General features: G+C 48.6%; 1 protein-coding gene across 1 annotated transcript in view; it reads left to right on the forward strand.

Moving 5' to 3' along the window:
- The window catches only part of LOC122365639 (potassium voltage-gated channel subfamily KQT member 1-like), a 110,490-nt gene that overhangs the window by 32,986 nt on the left and 60,067 nt on the right, over nucleotides 1–17,437 (forward strand). Inside the window, exon 3 of the mRNA XM_043337032.1 lies at nucleotides 4,611–4,758. Coding sequence (XP_043192967.1) covers nucleotides 4,611–4,758 — 148 coding nt within the window. The remainder of the gene's footprint in view (nucleotides 1–4,610; nucleotides 4,759–17,437) is intronic.

Genomic DNA, 17,437 nt, shown 5'->3' on the forward strand with positions numbered 1-17,437 from the left:
CAATTGTGGCTCGCACGACCTTGGGGATTTGAGCGAAGATCATTATTTGGAAAAATCAAAATAGATGAATGTTTTTCTTTCTTGGATGCTCACTAGTGTTTTGATTCCTTGCATATCAAATTAGTTTGAGACTTGCTCAGAAGGCTGCTTCAAGCCTGGCATATCACACCCCAGAAAATATGCAAGGTAAGAAAGAAGCAAGAGTTTTGACTAGACAATCACTGTTTGACAGTCCATCAACTTCAGTTTCATTTTCCATACCTAACATTGATAATGAAAAGCATCAGGGTCTGTTGTTCTGTCCCACAACCATGCTTCAGGATTTGGCATTAGATGCCTACACTGCTAGTGCTTCTATTCTGGTTCGTTGTTTATGTTTTCTGTTGATGTAGGTATCTACCTAACCATCTTTCTTAAAGGGACCCTCCCACCTTAACATTAGATTTGAGTTGAGATAGCCAAAATGGGGTCCCTGGCTCACAATTACCGGTTTCGGCACTCACAACATCGAGAAATGCCTTAAATCGGAAATATTGAATTTCAAAATTGCAGCATTTTGATTCAGAGGGGCTAATGCTTAGGAATAGAGATGTCAATCGGATACCAAATTTTTGGTATACCGATACCAAACCGATACCAAGTTGGTATTTGGTATTTCAATCGTAATGTGTTTGGTATTTTGTTGGTATCATAAGCCCTCACTAATGTATAAGAGGCTAAGAAATCGGTAAAAAGTTGGTATTTCCCTCAGTTTCCCAAGTTGGTTTAGTTTCGGTATTTTCCCGTGGTTTTGGTTGGTATTTGGTTTGGTATCGGTATTCCGATTTTCCGTAATTGACATCACTACTTAGGAATACCCCTCTGAATGTGTGACGTCAGCGCAAATATCTAACGATTTTTAAATGTTTGACTAAAACGTTTTGTAGCACGCGGTGGTATATGATATTTGCGCGCAACATCTGCCGCAAACGCCGCACTTCTAAAATAAAGTCGCTAGCAACAGCGGAGATCCCAAAAAAGTAAACAAAAGTAAAAGTCTAATATCTTGAAAACCGGTGAATATTTTTCGGTGAAATTTGGTAGATATTCGTTTTCGCTCTTTCTGAACCGAGCGACATCACTTTCATGCCAATTCATAAACTTTTTTGAAGGTGGGAGGGTCCCTTTAACCCCTTGCAAGGGCTTGTGTAGGCATGCGTTGCGCATCAGGCTTCAGGCCTTTGGCCTAAAGCCAGATACACAACCACTTAACCTATGATGCTTCATGAGCTTGAGAATCTATAGCTCATTGCAATGTGCTTTTGGCTATTTCAACTAAAAACAACTTATTATATACTTTTTGGTTGCATTTCATTGAAGGTATCCACGGCCGGCTGACGGCTGGCTGCCCACACTTTGCCACGGCTGAAGGCGGCTGTGGCTGTGGAGCCACGGCTGCGGGGCGGCTAGGCTGTGGAAAATTGCAGCCGTGCAGAACTCTACTATTAACGCCCTTTCTGAGTAATTCTCTCAGATTTGACCTAACGTCAACGGTTTTGCCTGCAGGGGGCAAAAACTGCAAAAATAGCCGATTTTTTCGGAAACAGTTTTTCTGCAATAACTTTTGACCCAAGCCTTGTACGAGCTTACTTTTACCGGCATCGTGTTCCTCTCGTCAAGACGCATCGAATGAACTATAACTTGACCTTGAAAGGTCAACTTGAAAATTTGATCTCAGGTCAAGGTCATGACCTGACCGGAAAGGGTCATGTTGCATATCAGTCGATCCGTATCGTCGAGCTGAACACATCTAAGGCGTTTTCATCGCTCTAGCATGCCTCTATCAAAAGTTATTTGCGAAAAACTGTTAGATACCATTTGTGACCTAAGATGGCCTCAGGGGCATAAACAGGGGTCACAGACACCATTTTCATGTTCAGGGTGTCTAAACCACTTGTAATTCAGTGTTTGGGAGTGTTTATAATGTCATTTGTCCAAAAGAGGCGCATTTCAATTTTCTCCCATTGACTTATAATGGGGAGGTCGCAAAATTGACCTGACCTTAGGTCATCGATATCAAAATTCTGAGATAAACATTTTGTACATGCTATTGCTCTAAGCAATCGCTAAAAGTTTCAAAGCGATCGGTCACTCGGTGTAGCTATGGCAGACATTGAAACTTTTTATGAGGTGAGGTCACTTCAAGTGATCTGGTGACCTGACCGTGAATGACCTTGGTCTGAAATTTTCACAACATGTGTAGAATTGATGTATGATAAGGTGTAGCAAAAACGGCGGCATATTCGCGAAAAACCACAAGGGGGTGTTAAAACACCCCACAGCAGGGCGCGGGTTAAGCGATGTTTAGTTTAAATAATTCAGTCCCTAAAAATCAGCCGAGCAGGTAAATCAATATAGTTACATAGTCATTATCAGGAAGCCCAATTCATGTGAGTATATGGATGTGAAACATCGAACCATGGACTTGTTTGGGCAGTCGGCTCCAACAACCTCCTCACCACGTCGTAAACTCAAAGCCTAGCGCCGCAAGCTAAGGATTAAGACTACGTCATTAAGTGGTCCTAAATCTAATCATCTCATTGGATGGCATTAATTAACTATAGATATCTTTCACAATTTCATGATAGTTCAAGCCGTCTCTGGCACTTGCTTTTATTTCATTTTTTTTCAACATGCAGATAAAGTGCAACATTGATGATAACATATACTATTATTTTTCTGTTGTTTATCTGGCATTGCATATAACATTATTCTGCACGTTTTATCTTTTTCTCACTAATATGCGCACAACACCCTTGTGCGCGGCAGAATAAAAGCAGCGAACAGGGTAACGCTATAATGCGTCACAAATGGAAATGGGCACATTTTATTGTCCATTGCGCACACCTGATTTCCCAGGGGTTTCATCAGGTCTCTCTGTGCTAAACATACATAGAGGCTGTGCCGTTGTATGAAGAGTAATTGTGACTTCTATAGCCTAAGACGAAAATCTACCGGATATGAAGACGCCCGATGTTGCCATGGTGATGGAGGCTGTGAAGCCTGGTGGCTATGGAGAACCCTGCACCGCCTCGAAAGTTTCAGCAAACAGCATTGGGCGAACTCGTTGGGGCTTTTCATACAAACCGTTTACACTTCAATATACGAAATAGATAAATCCATATCATAGGCGAAAGTCAAATCAGTGAAGGGCATTCTAAAATCGTACCTGCTTAGTAACTTAGCTGTAGGCTTCCCGGTGTCGCTCACTGCAAAGTAACCTTTAACCGCAGTAGCGGCGGAACGCCTTCAATTAAGGGGGGGGGGGGGGGCACTGCCGACTTTTGGTCTCATTCTTTCCATGCAACGCCCATAGGGCTAATGTTAAAATGCCAAAATCAAAGGGGGGCACGGTGTCCCGGTGCCCTCCCTGTTCCGCCGCGTATGACCTATCGCTCACTGTCTACGCCCTTTTTGGCCCTTTTGCCCTATGCACTGCAGCCCAAAACCCACCGACAACCACAGCCTCCGCAGCCACCTGAACCGCCGTTGGGTTGGCCACTCGGCTGATTGCCACCCAGGGCTGGTGCGTGCCACTGCCCGGATGCTGCAACTCGGATCGTCAATCTTGGTTTGCGAGCCCTGACCGGGAGTTTGAGCAGGAAGGTGACCGGGATCGCCATCGTACGGAGAGGAGGTTTTGATGACCGGCCAGGTCGCGCACTGAACTGGGCTCGGAATTAGAGTGCAGGGTGGGTCGAGGGATGCATATAAAACTTGTTGCACTTATCAACTTGGATGACTTATTACGAACTTTGCACTTAGTCTAAAATCGACCAGGTGAACCACGGTCAGGACCCGTAGCAGCCCATCTTCTTTCTTGATCACACTGTCCTAGGAATACCAAACCAAAACCGTGCGACGACAAGCTTTCCAAATCGCATTCACCCCTTGCGCATCGGGGTTGTCCATTTGGGCGTCCCTCCCTCTCTAAGATGGGCTTGCCTGCGACATTCTGGAGTAATGGCAGTCCCACTAGGTAACGGATGAGGGCTCAGGGCAGCTTCTCTTACCATGCAGAGTGACCGATTGCGAATCGGCCTGTTCAATTTGGAAGTCCCTGACTCGCTGAGACGGGCTGGGCTGCGACATTATCAGAAATTGATATCTACCGTGAAGTTTCATTAGCACCTATATAGTGACGTTCGCCTTACGTATGATTCACGGGCCCGAACAGCTGAACTAACGTTTGATTTGTGAAGATCATTCATCATCCGCTAGAAACCCACGATCCATATATGTGAGACTAACCTGACTTCTGAATACGAGAAGTAGTAGCCTTTGCTCATATTAGTGTTCAAATAATGCACAAAATTGGATATATTAAAATAATACTGATATTTCGCCTTGCTGCATCATCAGAGGCATCATCTCTGATGATGCCGCAAGGCGAAATATCAGTATTATTTTAATATGTATTATATATCCAATTTTGTGCATTATTTGAACATTAATATGAGCGAAGGCTACTACTTCTCGTATTACATAGTATATATAACGATGCTCATCACAGCCATCCATTTCATTTGCTGACTTCTGAATGTTCATGTTACTGGACGATTTTGTTTCAGACAAAACCAGCACTACGCGGCTAAGCGATTCGCACCTTTACAACTGTGTGAAGGATCGTAAGCACGTCAAGACGACGTGTCAGGGTCGGATCTACAACTTCCTCGAGAGGCCGACCGGCTGGAAGTGCTTCATATACCATTTCTCTGTGTAAGTACCTATCTCATGGACAGCAAGCGTTTCGCTTCCCGTTGGAATTGAATACCTATGTCTCTACATAAGTATTTCCACCAAATTTTGCATGCGTATGTAAAGGTTAGATACGATATTTGTAAGATAATTGCATTTCTACCGAGGAGTACTAATATGTATGCTTTATAAGTACTATACCTATAGGATGTCTATGGTGGTGCAGCGGCGCACTACGACGAATATTATCATTCATTTAAAACGTTTCTGGCGGCGATGGCTTCCTTTTGACCGGGCCCTTTGTCCAGTGAGGCAGTGTGGGCGCGCTGGGTACTCAGAGCCGTCACAGGCCGGCCTCTATGGACCGCTCAATTGAAAGGCCATTACTCGACCACTGGCACCCCACGGCCTCTTTAACGCACGGCGACCGCAGCTCAATTCGGCCGGTGCGTGTCCCGACCAATTCGGACACCTTTAGTTCGCTCCTGCGTTCATGCCGCGCTGCACAACTGGTCGATAATCCTTGCCGGTGTAAACAGGGCGCGATTGTTTGTTTTGTTGGGTTAGGCCCTTTCGGTCGACAAGACCATTGCAGAGCCGGAAGGATGATAGGATATAGGGGGAGACATTGGTCTGGGCAGGCACCCTAGTGAGTCGCCGGGGCTGAGCCCGTCCAGAGGACAGGCCACCCAGCCCCAAGGCACTCACTGCACCCGGCTACGGGGTGCGCTCCCTCAGGAGCAGCGGTGCCGCTCCAAGTGAGCAGCCCGCATGAGATAAAGTTGCCTGTCCAGCCCGGAGGGGGGTTGCGGCGTGGAGGAGAAGGATTTCAGTATCCTGAGGATAGAAGCATGGAAAGGAGTGTTACTAGCTACCTTGTAAGACAGGGACGATGCAGCGAAGACCACCGACGGACTTACCTACGACCTCTCTATGAAGTAATAGTCTTAGATTTTGCCGCAAGGTGGCACATCGGGCGTTGTGGTTGCAAGTACGACCCGTCACCCATCCGGAGAATATACATCTTTTCCAAATGAGTTGAGCTGTCAATGAAAAGATGCGGCCTGACAGCCGAGATTGTCCCGGCAGCACAGCTGACAATACATTGATCGAGAGCATCGGTCTCTGTTGCCGTCAACTGTCGGCAGGTCGCCATTGCATTGTCCGGGTACGATGGTCACAAATATTGGGAATGTGACAATGGTCCCAGCCTGGCTGGAAGATTACAGGTGAAGCCAATGCCGATGAAGATGTTCAGACTTTGTCACTTTGATCATGTGTACTGCTGACGCTTGGAATTCAATCGTGATGAAACTGGCGATGATGGACGATGAAATCTGCTTATTCCAGTGTAAGTTTTTTTTTGTCACCTACCTAAGGGTTGAGCCGATTAAGTATTATAGACACTCGCCTTTTTGCCTAGGTATAGGTACTGGATGTGGCTGGAAAAATAAGGATCAATAAGCAATGTGGTTCAAAAATAAATTCAATGCAGGTTATGTATTGTATGTATTGACGATTTATGTATTATCAGTTGAACGAGAGATAACCTGTCGTGAAAATATACACGTATCTATATTATAAATCCTAAATAATCCGCCGTGTGCGACGTAGTCACTTTGTAGCGCTTATTGCGGCGGCGTCCGTTGACCTACGGCCTTGAAATTTTACAGCAATGTGGGCCACCTTTACACGTAGGTCGTATTAAATTTTGGGCATGATGCGGCCGGGGGTGCGCCCTTGGCGCGTGCTCGCGTGCCCATAGGGTTAACATTAGAATCGGCAAAAACACGCTATTGCTCGGGAACGGTAAGGGCTACGGGGGTGAAATTTTCACTGCAAGTCGGACGCGTGCACTCATTTGACGTATTAAATTTTCGAGGGGGTGGGTTCAGCGGTGTGCACGTGGTGGGGCCGCGACCGGCGCCGAGCAGAGGGCACGTGCTTTAGGCTCAGTTGTTCGCTTAGAAAACTGAGTGAAAAGCATCAGAGCCAACGAAGGCCGACACAAGGCACCGCTCGCCAAGGGGATTCGCCAGTAAATACAATTAATTTGTTTTTGCAATATCTCAGCCGTTTCTGGGCCGATTTAGCTGAAACTTGGACTGTCGGTGGAAGTGTAGTGTAGGGTAGGGTAGGGTAGGGTAGGGTAGGGGATTGTAGGGTAGGGTTGGGTAGGGGATTGTAGGGTAGGGTAGGGGATTGTAGGGTGGGGTAGGGTAGGGTAGGGTAGGGGATTGTAGGGTAGGGTAGGGTAGTGTAGGGTAGGGGAGGGTAGAGTTAAGTAGGGTACAGTTAGGTAGGGTAGGGTAGGGTAGGGTAGGGTAGGGTAGGGTAAGGGTAGGGTAGGTATAGTGTAAGGGTAGGGTATGGTAGGGTAGGGTAGGGTAGGGTAGGGTAGGGTAGGGTAGGGTAGGGTAGGATAGTGTAAGGGTAGGGTAGGGTAGGGTAGGAGTAGGGTAGGGTAGGGTAGGGTAGGGTAGGAGTAGGGTAGGGGTAGGGTAGGGTAGGGTAGGGTAGTGTAAGGGTAGGGTAGGGTAGGGTAGGGTAGGGTAGGGTAGGGTAGTGTAAGGGTAGGGTAGGGTAGGGTAGGGTAGGGTAGGGTAGGGTAGGGTAGTGTAGGAGTAGGGTAGGGTAAGGGTAGGTTAGGGTAGGGTAGGGTGGGGTCGGGTAGGGTAGGAGTAGGGTAGGGTAGGGTAGGGTAGGGTAGGGTAGGGTAGGGTAGGGTAGGGTAGGGTAGGGTAGGGTAGGGTTGCGTTCAGTAACATCCTAACTTACAAAGGGCTCGAACAACTCGCATGCATCACCATCATACTTTACAGTTCAATTAAAAGCAGTTACCCAGTTCTACAAAAATCATACCAATAAAAATGCAAGTTTCTACACCCAAACTAATGCATCCGATAATCATACATATCAAAACATACAGTTATCGCGTAAACCTGTACCTCTAGTCTATATTATAAATCCTAAATAATCCGCCGTGTGCGACGTAGTCACTTTGTAGCGCTTATTGCGGCGGCGTCTGTTGACCTACGGCCGTGACATTTTACAGCGATGTGGGCCATCTTTACACGTAGGTCGTATTAAATTTTGGACATGATGCGGCCAGGGGTGCGCCCGTGGCGCGTGCTCGAGTGCGCCATAGGGTTAGCATTAGAATAGGCAAAAACACGCTATTGCTCGGGAACGGTGAGGGCTACGGGGGTGAAATTTTCGCTGCAAGTCGAACGCGTGCACTCATTTGACGTATTAAATTTTCGAGGGGGTGGGTTCAGCGGTGTGCACGTGGTGGGGCCGCGACCGGCGCCGAGCAGAGAGCACGTGCTTTAGGCTCAGTTGTTCGCTTAGAAAACTGAGTGGGCCGGCAGGTCATTGACCTTTGACAACGAAGGCCGACACAAGGCACCGCTCGCCAAGAGGATTTGCCAGTAAATACAATTAATTTATTTTTGCAACATCTCAGCCGTTTCTGGGCCGATTTAGCTGAAACTTGGACTGTCGCTGGTAGTGTAGGGTAGGGTAGGGTAGGGTAGGGTAGGGTAGTGTAGTGTAGTGTAGTGTAGTGTAGTGTGGTGTAGGAGTATGGTAGGGGTAGGGTAGGGTAGGGTAGGGGTAGGGTTGAGTTAAAATAGGGCCTAGGGTAGGGTAGGGTAGGGTAGGGAAGGGTAGGGTAGGGTAGTGTAGTGTAGTGTAGTGTAGTGTAGTGTAGTATAGTGTAGTGTAGTGTAGTGTAGTGTAGTGTAGGAGTAGGGTAGGGGTAGGGTAGGGTAGGGTAGGGTAGGGGTAGGGTAGGGGTAGGGTTGAGTTAAAAAAGGGCCTAACATACAAAAGACTTGGACACTCCGCAACTATCGCTATTATATTAAAAACAGCTACCCAAATCTACCCAAATAATACAGCTAAAATACAAGCTACTCACCCAAACTAATGCATCCGTCACATATAATTAATCAAAACATACAGTTATCGCGCAAACCTGTACCTCTAGTCTATATTATAAATCCTAAAAAGTACCCCGCCGTGTGCGACGTACGCACTTTGTAGCGCTTATTGCGGCGGCGTCTGTTGACCTACGGCCGTGAAATTTTACAGAAATGTGGGCCACCTTTACACGTAGGTCGTATTAAATTTTGGGCATGATGCGGCCGGGGGTGCGCCCGCGGCGCGTGCTCGCGTGCCCATAGGGTTAACATTAGAATTGGCAAAAACACGCTATTACTCGGGAACGGTGAGGGCTACGGGGGTGAAATTTTCGCTACAAGTCGGACGCGTGCACTCATTTGTCGTGTCAACTTTTCGAGCGGGTGCGTTCAGCGGTGTGCACGTGGTGGGGCCGCGACCGGCGCCGAGCAGAGGGCAAGTGCTTTAGGCTCAGTTGTTCGCTTAAAAAGACCGAGTGGAAATAATCAGAGCCGGGAGGTCATTGACCTTTGACAACGAAGGCCGACACAAGACACCGCTGGCCAAGGGGATTCACCAGAAAATACAATTAATTTATTTTTGCAACATCTCAGCCGTTTCTGGGCCGATTTAGCTGAAACTTGGACTGTCGCTGGTAGTGTAGGGTAGGGTACAGGGTAGGGTAGGGTAGGGTAGGGTAGGGTAGGGTAGTGTAGTGTAGTGTAGTGTAGTGTAGTGTAGTGTAGTGTAGTGTAGTGTAGTGTAGTGTAGTGTAGTGTAGTGTAGTGTAGTGTAGTGTAGTGTAGTGTAGGAGTAGGGTAGGGGTAGGGGTAGGGTAGGGTAGGGGTAGGGTAGGGGTAGGGTTGAGTTAAAAAAGGGCCTAACATACAAAAGACTTGGACACCCCGCAACTATCGTTATTATATTAAAAACAGCTACCCAAATCTACCCAAATGATACAGCTAAAAATACAAGCTACTCACCCAAACTAATGCATCCGTCACATATAATTAATCAAAACATACAGTTATCGCGCAAACCTGTACCTCTAGTCTATATTATAAATCCTAAAAAGTACCCCGCCGCCCACGCCCACGCCGTGTGCGACGTACGCACTTTGTGGCGCTTATTGCGGCGGCGTCTGTTGACCTATGGCCGTGAAATTTTACAGCGATGTGGGCCACCTTTACACGTAGGTCGTATTAAATTTTGGACATGATGGGGCCGGGGGTGCGCCCGCGGCGCGTGCTCGCGTGCCCATAGGGTTAACATTAGAATCGGCAAAAACACGCTATTGCTCGGGAACGGTAAGGGCTACGGGGGTGAAATTTTCAAGCCAAGTCGGACGCGTGCAATCATTTGTCGTATTCAATTTTCGAGGGGGTGGGTTCAGCGGTGTGCACGTGGTGGGGCCGCGACCGGCGCCGAGCAGAGGGCACGTGCTTTAGGCTCAGTTGTTCGCTTAAAAAACTGAGTGGGCCGGCAGGTCATTGACCTTTGACAACGAAGGCCGACACAAGGCACCGCTCGCCAAGAGGATTTGCCAGTAAATACAATTAATTTATTTTTGCAACATCTCAGCCGTTTCTGGGCCGATTTAGCTGAAACTTGGACTGTCGCTGGTAGTGTAGGGTAGGGTAGGGTAGGGTAGGGTAGGGTAGGGTAGTGTAGTGTAGTGTAGTGTAGTGTAGTGTAGTGTAGTGTAGTGTAGTGTACATAGGCGTAGGAACGTTTTCGAAAGTGGGGGGGCCAGGGTCCCAGAGGTCCAAAACCTAACCTACCCCCAAAATCCGATTTCTCCTCGGATTTCGGCCACTTTGTTTTCGCAAACATGCTCAGAGGTAAAAAAAAAATCGAGACAAAAAAAGAAAAAAAATTGGTTGAAATTTCAGGGAGTCTCCCGTCCATAAGCTCAAACTGATGGACGCGTTCCCCTGACCTCCGCAGCCGTTGGCACCCTTGCAAATTCCAGAGGCATCCAGCAACTTTTTCATTACGAGCAAGCGTGAAACGTGCAAAGCGAGTCTTTTCAATATACCTATAAAAAGCAGCATGAACGGCCCAGCTAGGCTCAGCCAGGCCTATAACGTTTTTAAGAGGTTTTATATCAGCGACCACTGCAACTGGGCTGATTGACTATCACTTATCAGAGGCCGGTGTGGGATTTTTAGACGGTCTGGGCCTTCAGAGGCCAGTTTAACCCTCCACGGCCCGGTCCTATAGGTTTTCTACATACGCGCTGGCCGAAGGGGCGGGCCGGCGGGTACGACCCCCTCGCCGTTTCGCCCCAGGTGGAGCTAGCGCGTCGCGGTAAAACGAGCGTGTGCGCCGTTACGGGACGCAGAGATCGATACCCGATTTTATGGTCCTAGGTCAACCGGTGACCTCTGACACCGTTCCGTGCTTCTATCCTCAGGATACTGAAATCCTTCTCCTCTACACCGCAACCCCCTCCGGGCTGGACAGGCAACTTTATCTCATGCGGGCTGCTCCCTTGGAGCGGCACCGCTGCTCCCGAGGGAGCGCACCCCGTAGCCGGGTGCAGTGAGTGCCTTGGGGCTGGGTGGCCTGTCCTCTGGACGGGCTCAGCCCCGGCGACTCACTAGGGTGCCTGCCCAGACCAATGTCTCCCCCTATATCATATCATCCTTCCGGCTCTGAAATGGTCTCATTGGACCGAAAGGGCCTAACCCAACAAAACAAACAAAAACCGGTGAACTCTGAGGTCAGGTCAAGTGCCTCAAGGCACGGTTCCGTTTTTGGTGAATAACTTCGCAAAAAATGGCCGCAGAGCCGCGATTTTGCCAGCATCGTGTTCGCCTCTCTCAGGCGCGTCGAATGATATACTTTTTGTTTGGGTGAGGTAAACTTAGGGTGTTGACCTCGGGTCACGGTCAGGTCGGCGTCCCCAGGTCACGAAATTGGTCGAAGGAGGTCATGTCGCATATCATTCGATTCGGCAGGTCTTCTTGAGTCCATAGGTGGCTTTCCCGACTCGCTAGCTCAATTTGATCGGTACCTAGTTATTGACGAAAAACTAATAAGACCCTTATAACTTCATAAATGACGTCGCGCAAGGTCAACATTGCAAAAGTGACGCATCGAACCTTGCAAGGAGTGCATGAAATCACGATTCGGTGTGCTTGAGATAGTTGGAGATCGATCATTCCCGGCGCCAGAAAAAGTTTTCAGTTTATCCCCATTGACTTATACCTAATGGTGAGGTCACGAAAATGACCTGACCTCATATGAACTTTAGGAAAAATCCGAGATATACATTATACAAGTTGAAAGACTCCTATTGGATACTAGGTCCTCCAAGGTTCATTTCCCTGTGAAATCTCCTCTGGCAGTGAGGGCGTTGCGAAGTTGCGACATCTGAAGACCGTGCAGAGGTTCACTTATGACCACATGGGTCAGTGACCTGATCTGACCCGAAAATGCGGTTGGTGTCAAAAGATCCCGTTTGATTCAAAGGTCAGGTATGCCAAGCTTCAGCTCTCTATCGCCGGCGCGTTCGGAGCTATCGCGAAAAAAAAAACTATGGAGGGGCGGCACCCCCCCCCCCCGGCTGGCGAGGGTTAAGGCCCTCAGAGACCAGTACAGGGCCTGCAAAGGGCAGGATGAGACCTTAAGATGCCGACTTGGGCCATCAGAGGCTAATGTGGGTCCTTACAGGCCAGTATGGGCCCTCAGAGGTCAGTGTGGGACCCTAAAATGCCGGCATGGGCCGGTGTTGGACCCCAGAGGCCAGCAGAAGACCCTCAAAAACCAAGATGGGCCTCAGAGGCCAGCATCGGGTCTTCAGAATCCAGTGCAAGGCCCTCAGAGACTAATGCGTGTCCTTACAGGCCAGCATGGGCCCTTAGAGGTCAGTGTGGGGCCGTAACAGACCGGCATGGGAGGGACTTGGAACCTAGAGACCAGCGGAGGGCCCTCATAGGCCAAGGTGGGCCCTCAGAGGCCGATGCGGACCGTTGGAGACCGGCATCGGATCTCCGGAATCCAGTGCGGGGCCCTTAGAGGTCAATGTGGGACCCTAAAATACCGGCATGGGCCGGTGTTGGAACCCAGAGACCAGCAGAAGGCCCTCAAAAACCAAGATGGGCCTCAGAGGCCGGCATCAGGTCTTCAGAATCCCGTGCAAGGCCTCATAGGCTAATGTGGGTCCTTACAGGTCAGCATGGGCCCTTAGAGGTCAGTGTGGGGCCCTAAAAGACCGGCATGGGCCGGCGTTGGACCCCTCAGGCCAAGGTGGACCCTCAGAGGCCGATGCGGACCCTTAGAGGCCGGCATCGGGTCTTCAGAATTCAGTGCGGGGCCCTCAAAGGCACCTAAAGGCACCCCAGAGACAGAAATGAGGCCACCAGAGGCCGGTGTGAGGCCCTCAGACGCCGGCTGGGCCCTTGAGGCCGGTTTAGGGGCCCTCAAATGAGGTCAATGTGGGTTCTCAGCGGTCAATGTGGGCGCTTGACCGCCACTGAAGGGCCCTCCGAGATCAGTGTAGGACCCTCAAAGACTGGTTTGGGAGCTGTTAATAGCTAGCGTGGGATTCTTGAGTCTCGTGACAATCGAATAAGGGCCAGAGCCCCATACGCCCATGGGGGCCCATTGGTTGTTTGGGGGGGCCAAATGATATGATGGCCCCCTGATTAGCCTTTGGAGGGGGGAAGGGCATGGCCCTGATCCCCCTCTGCGACCGTCACTGCACTGAAAGTGGAAGGGGGAGGGGCAGAAACAGACATTGCTGGCCCCCAGCCTGTTTGAAACGAGGCTGAGGCACGGTCACCCTGGCCCCCAGCTAGTACGTCTTTGACGAACTATGCCGACCCCAAGCAGATAAGGTCAAGCGTTGGTCGTTTGTATACGCATTCTCCTGCACCGTGCTAGTATTGTCTTAGTATTGCCTATACCTTTTTAGTGCTCGCTGTCCCGCGCCTCGTATTCAACAAAATGCTGTCACCAGGACTCACAGTCTTGTCTCTGATATGGTTTCCTTCATTGAGTGAAGGAAATTGCGGTCAATAACGCTGTAGAAACAAAAAGGAATCCTCATTAAAGGGCAAGCTGAATAGTTGTCAAGTTACCGGGTGGTAGGTTAGGTACAGACAGACACTTAAGTCAGCAAAAAGTGGGGGGGCCAGTTAACATTGCTGGCCCCCCCACCTCCGAAAGTGGGGGGGCCATGGCCCCCCCGGCCCCCCCCTGTTCCTACGCCTATGGTAGTGTAGGAGTAGGGTAGGGGTAGGGGTAGGGTAGGTTAGGGTAGGGGTAGGGTTGAGTTAAAATAGGGCCTAGGGTAGGGTAGGGTAGGGTAGGGTAGGGTAGGGTAGGGTAGGGTAGGGTAGGGTAGGGTAGGGTAGGGTAGGGTAGGGTAGGGTAGGGTAGTGTAGTGTAGTGTAGTGTAGTGTAGTGTAGTGTAGGAGTAGGGTAGGGGTAGGGGTAGGGTAGGGGTAGGGTAGGGGTAGGGTTGAGTTAAAAAAAGGGCGTAACATACAAAAGACTTGGACACTCCGCAACTATCGCTATTATATTAAAAACAGCTACCCAAATCTACCCAAATAATACAGCTAAAATACAAGCTACTCACCCAAACTAATGCATCCGTCACATATAATTAATCAAAACATACAGTTATCGCGCAAACCTGTACAGTGTACCTCTAGTCTATATTATAAATCCTAAAAAGTACCCCGCCGCCCGCGGCGGCGTCCGTTGACCTACGGCCGTGAAATTTTACAGCGATGTGGGCCACCTTTACACGTAGCTCGTATTAAATTTTGGACATGATCACTGAGAAAAAAATTGACTCCATATGGGTCAAAACTCTTGAAAATGCTCCCCTGAAAACTCCTTAAAACCATTGATAACTCCCTTTCCAGCAGAGGTATTGAGTGTGTTCTAGGGTAACTTCGAGCCTTCCTCATTTTGCGAAAGAGTTTTCAAGAGTTCTTAATGGATGGCGAAATGACTCCATGTGTGACACCCCATAACTCTGTGACGCAACTCTCCATTACTTCCGAAAAACCTTTCCCGAACGTTCCGACAGGAGTAAAAGGGGAGTTACGAAGGGGTCTCAGCATACGTCGCGAGGAGCTGCCGCGGTGGCCGCCATCTTTTGCGCGTAGTACACAGCACGTTGTGCGGGGCGGCGGGCGAGGTGTTAGTGAAGAGCGTGTTGACTTAGACGGACCTGACCTATATACAGTGACGGATAATTGGACCTTACTTTGGATTTAAAGGTAAGCTTAGCTGTATTTCTCATCATGCTGTTATAGTGCAAAGTGTTATAATGCTGTGATAAGAACATATGGTAACCCCATCATGTTCTTGATGGGCTGGAATGGTCTCTGTAAGGGTTATTGATTTGTATTGTTCCTGAGTGAGATAAATATCGGAAACAGCATGCTCTGAGTTTCTAGGTATTGGCAAATATCATACATTATTTCCCTCGAATAAATTGGAAAGTTAGGATTACACAAGCTTTACACGTCGTGGATCCTATTGTTATTGCCGAATTATTTTAATATCTATACCAATGACAAATATCAAATTTGAAGGGCTTGCAAAGGAGAGCCAGAAAATAAAACCATCTTGGCATAAAGGCCTTGATTTTCCTAGCCCCTACATACATATAAAAAAAAAACAGTTACCTACCACTGCCACTGCCCATGAATGATGAAAACCAACGGCAAACCAGCATGTTTAAATAAATGTTGTCTAAATTGTTGTATGTTTTTAGGAAGTGTTCATAATTGAATTCGTTCTTTAATGTTAACATGGTTACCTATGCAGCGTATAACGTCCTTAGCTTATTTTTAGCGACCTGCTCAACTTTTTTAGCGTTCAAGTAGGTACGTTTTATAGCATTGCTCTACTCTGTCTGCAACTAAGATGGAGGCTGTTAACTTGCCCTTTAGACTTTCACTGAAACTTAACTTTATCAAAATTGTAGTGCATAAAAAGTATGCTAACTTTGCAATCTCTTGCTTTCATTATTTTGACATCACTGTGCCGAAATGCAGTATCAGTGCCAACACGTCAGGTCGCGTATGTCTCATCTCGTCCATCTTGTCTCATCTGCCTACCTCTCAGTCTCCTCTCTCATTTCTTCCTTCCATCTTTCCTCGCTTCCTTCCTCACTCCCTCTTTCCCTCTCCTCTCTCTCCCTTTCTTTCTCCCTCTATCCCTCCCTTCCTTCCTGTTTTCCTTCCTTCTTTCCTTCCTTCATTCCTCCCCTCCTTCCCTCCCTTTCTCCTTCATTATTTCCCCTTCTTCTCTTTTTTTCTTTCTCCTCCATTTCCTCCCACGCAATGTTAAGTGTACCTATAATTTCATGGTTATTAACATTTTGCAGGGGATGAGCTGGAGAGCCTGCAGCGCATCCCGCAAGACACGTCGGAAGCCAACGGAGGCCAGCAAAATATCCATCCCACCATCGTGAAAGGCGAGCCGGACGAAGAATACGCAGTATTCGTCGAGGCCCAGGAGGTGGTAGGGTAGCGGCACCACCAGACCAAGCATTCCTGCTGTGGTAGGCCGCCTTTTGGATTCTTAACATCAAAACTCGCGACCGTGAAGCATATGGAGTGAGATCCCCGGAGAGCGTGCCGTGGCGGGATGTCGAAAGCGTTTGTTAATTTTTTAAGCCTCCCACCGCCCCGGACTATGAATACACATTTCTTGAAACATATTTTTTATCTGTGCTTCGGTACACGAGCTTTGGGTGGTTACACTATTCGTCCAATATTTATTTTCGGGGGGGGTGGGAGGGGCTGGAGTGGAGTGATGGGAAGTTTGGGTGAGCTTGATGGGGAGTAACAAGAGGTATACCATGAAGCTGTAAACGGAGTTTTGGGGAATCATTGAATGGAGTAATCGGGAGTAATTATGAGGCAGTAGGAGAGTCATTGAGAGTAATGGAAGGGAGTTTCAGGGAGTATGTTGTTTGTTTTGATAGGGTAAAGGAGAGTAATGAAGAATTTTCTAAAACGGTAGGGAGAGTTACAGAGCGTTTCTCGATGGAAGTTTTGGGGTGTAATGGAGAGTTTTAGAGGGGGTGTAATGAGGAGTACCACCAGGGAGTTTTGGGGTGTCGTTTTGGTGAACTCCCCCTGGGGGTGTCATGCGGAGTCAGGATTTTTCTCAGTGATGGGGCCGGGGGTGCGCCCGCGGCGCGTGCTCGCGTGCCCATAGGGTTAACATTAGAATCGGCAAAAACACGCTATTGCTCGGGAACGGTAAGGGCTACGGGGGTGAAATTTTCACTGCAAGTCGGACGCGTGCACTCATTTGTCGTATTAAATTTTCGAGGGGGTTGGTTCAGCGGTGTGCACGTGGTGGGGCCGCGACCGGCGCCGAGCAGAGGGCACGTGCTTTAGGCTCAGTTGTTCGCTTAAAAAACTGAGTGGAAACAGACCCGGCAGGTCATTGACTTTTGACAACGAAGGCCGACACAAGGCACCGCTCGCCAAGGGGATTCGCCAGTAAATACTATTAATTTGTTTTTGCAATATCTCAGCCGTTTCTGGGCCGATTTAGCTGAAACTTAGACTGTCGGTGGTAATGTAGTGTAGTGTAGGGTAGGGTAGGGTAGGGTAGGGTAGTGTAGTGTAGTGTAGTGTAGTGTAGTGTAGTGTAGTGTAGTGTAGTGTAGTGTAGTGTAGTGTAGTGTAGGAGTAGGGTAGTGTAGGAGAAGGGGTAGTGTAGGAGTAGGGGTAGTGTAGGAGTAGGGGTAGTGTAGGAGTAGGGGTAGTGTAGGAGTAGGGGTAGTGTAGGAGTAGGGGTAGTGTAGGAG

This window comes from Amphibalanus amphitrite, unplaced genomic scaffold (assembly GCF_019059575.1).
Source record: "Amphibalanus amphitrite isolate SeventyFive unplaced genomic scaffold, NRLGWU_Aamphi_draft 000753F_arrow, whole genome shotgun sequence".
NCBI classification, from domain to species: domain Eukaryota; kingdom Metazoa; phylum Arthropoda; class Thecostraca; order Balanomorpha; family Balanidae; genus Amphibalanus; species Amphibalanus amphitrite.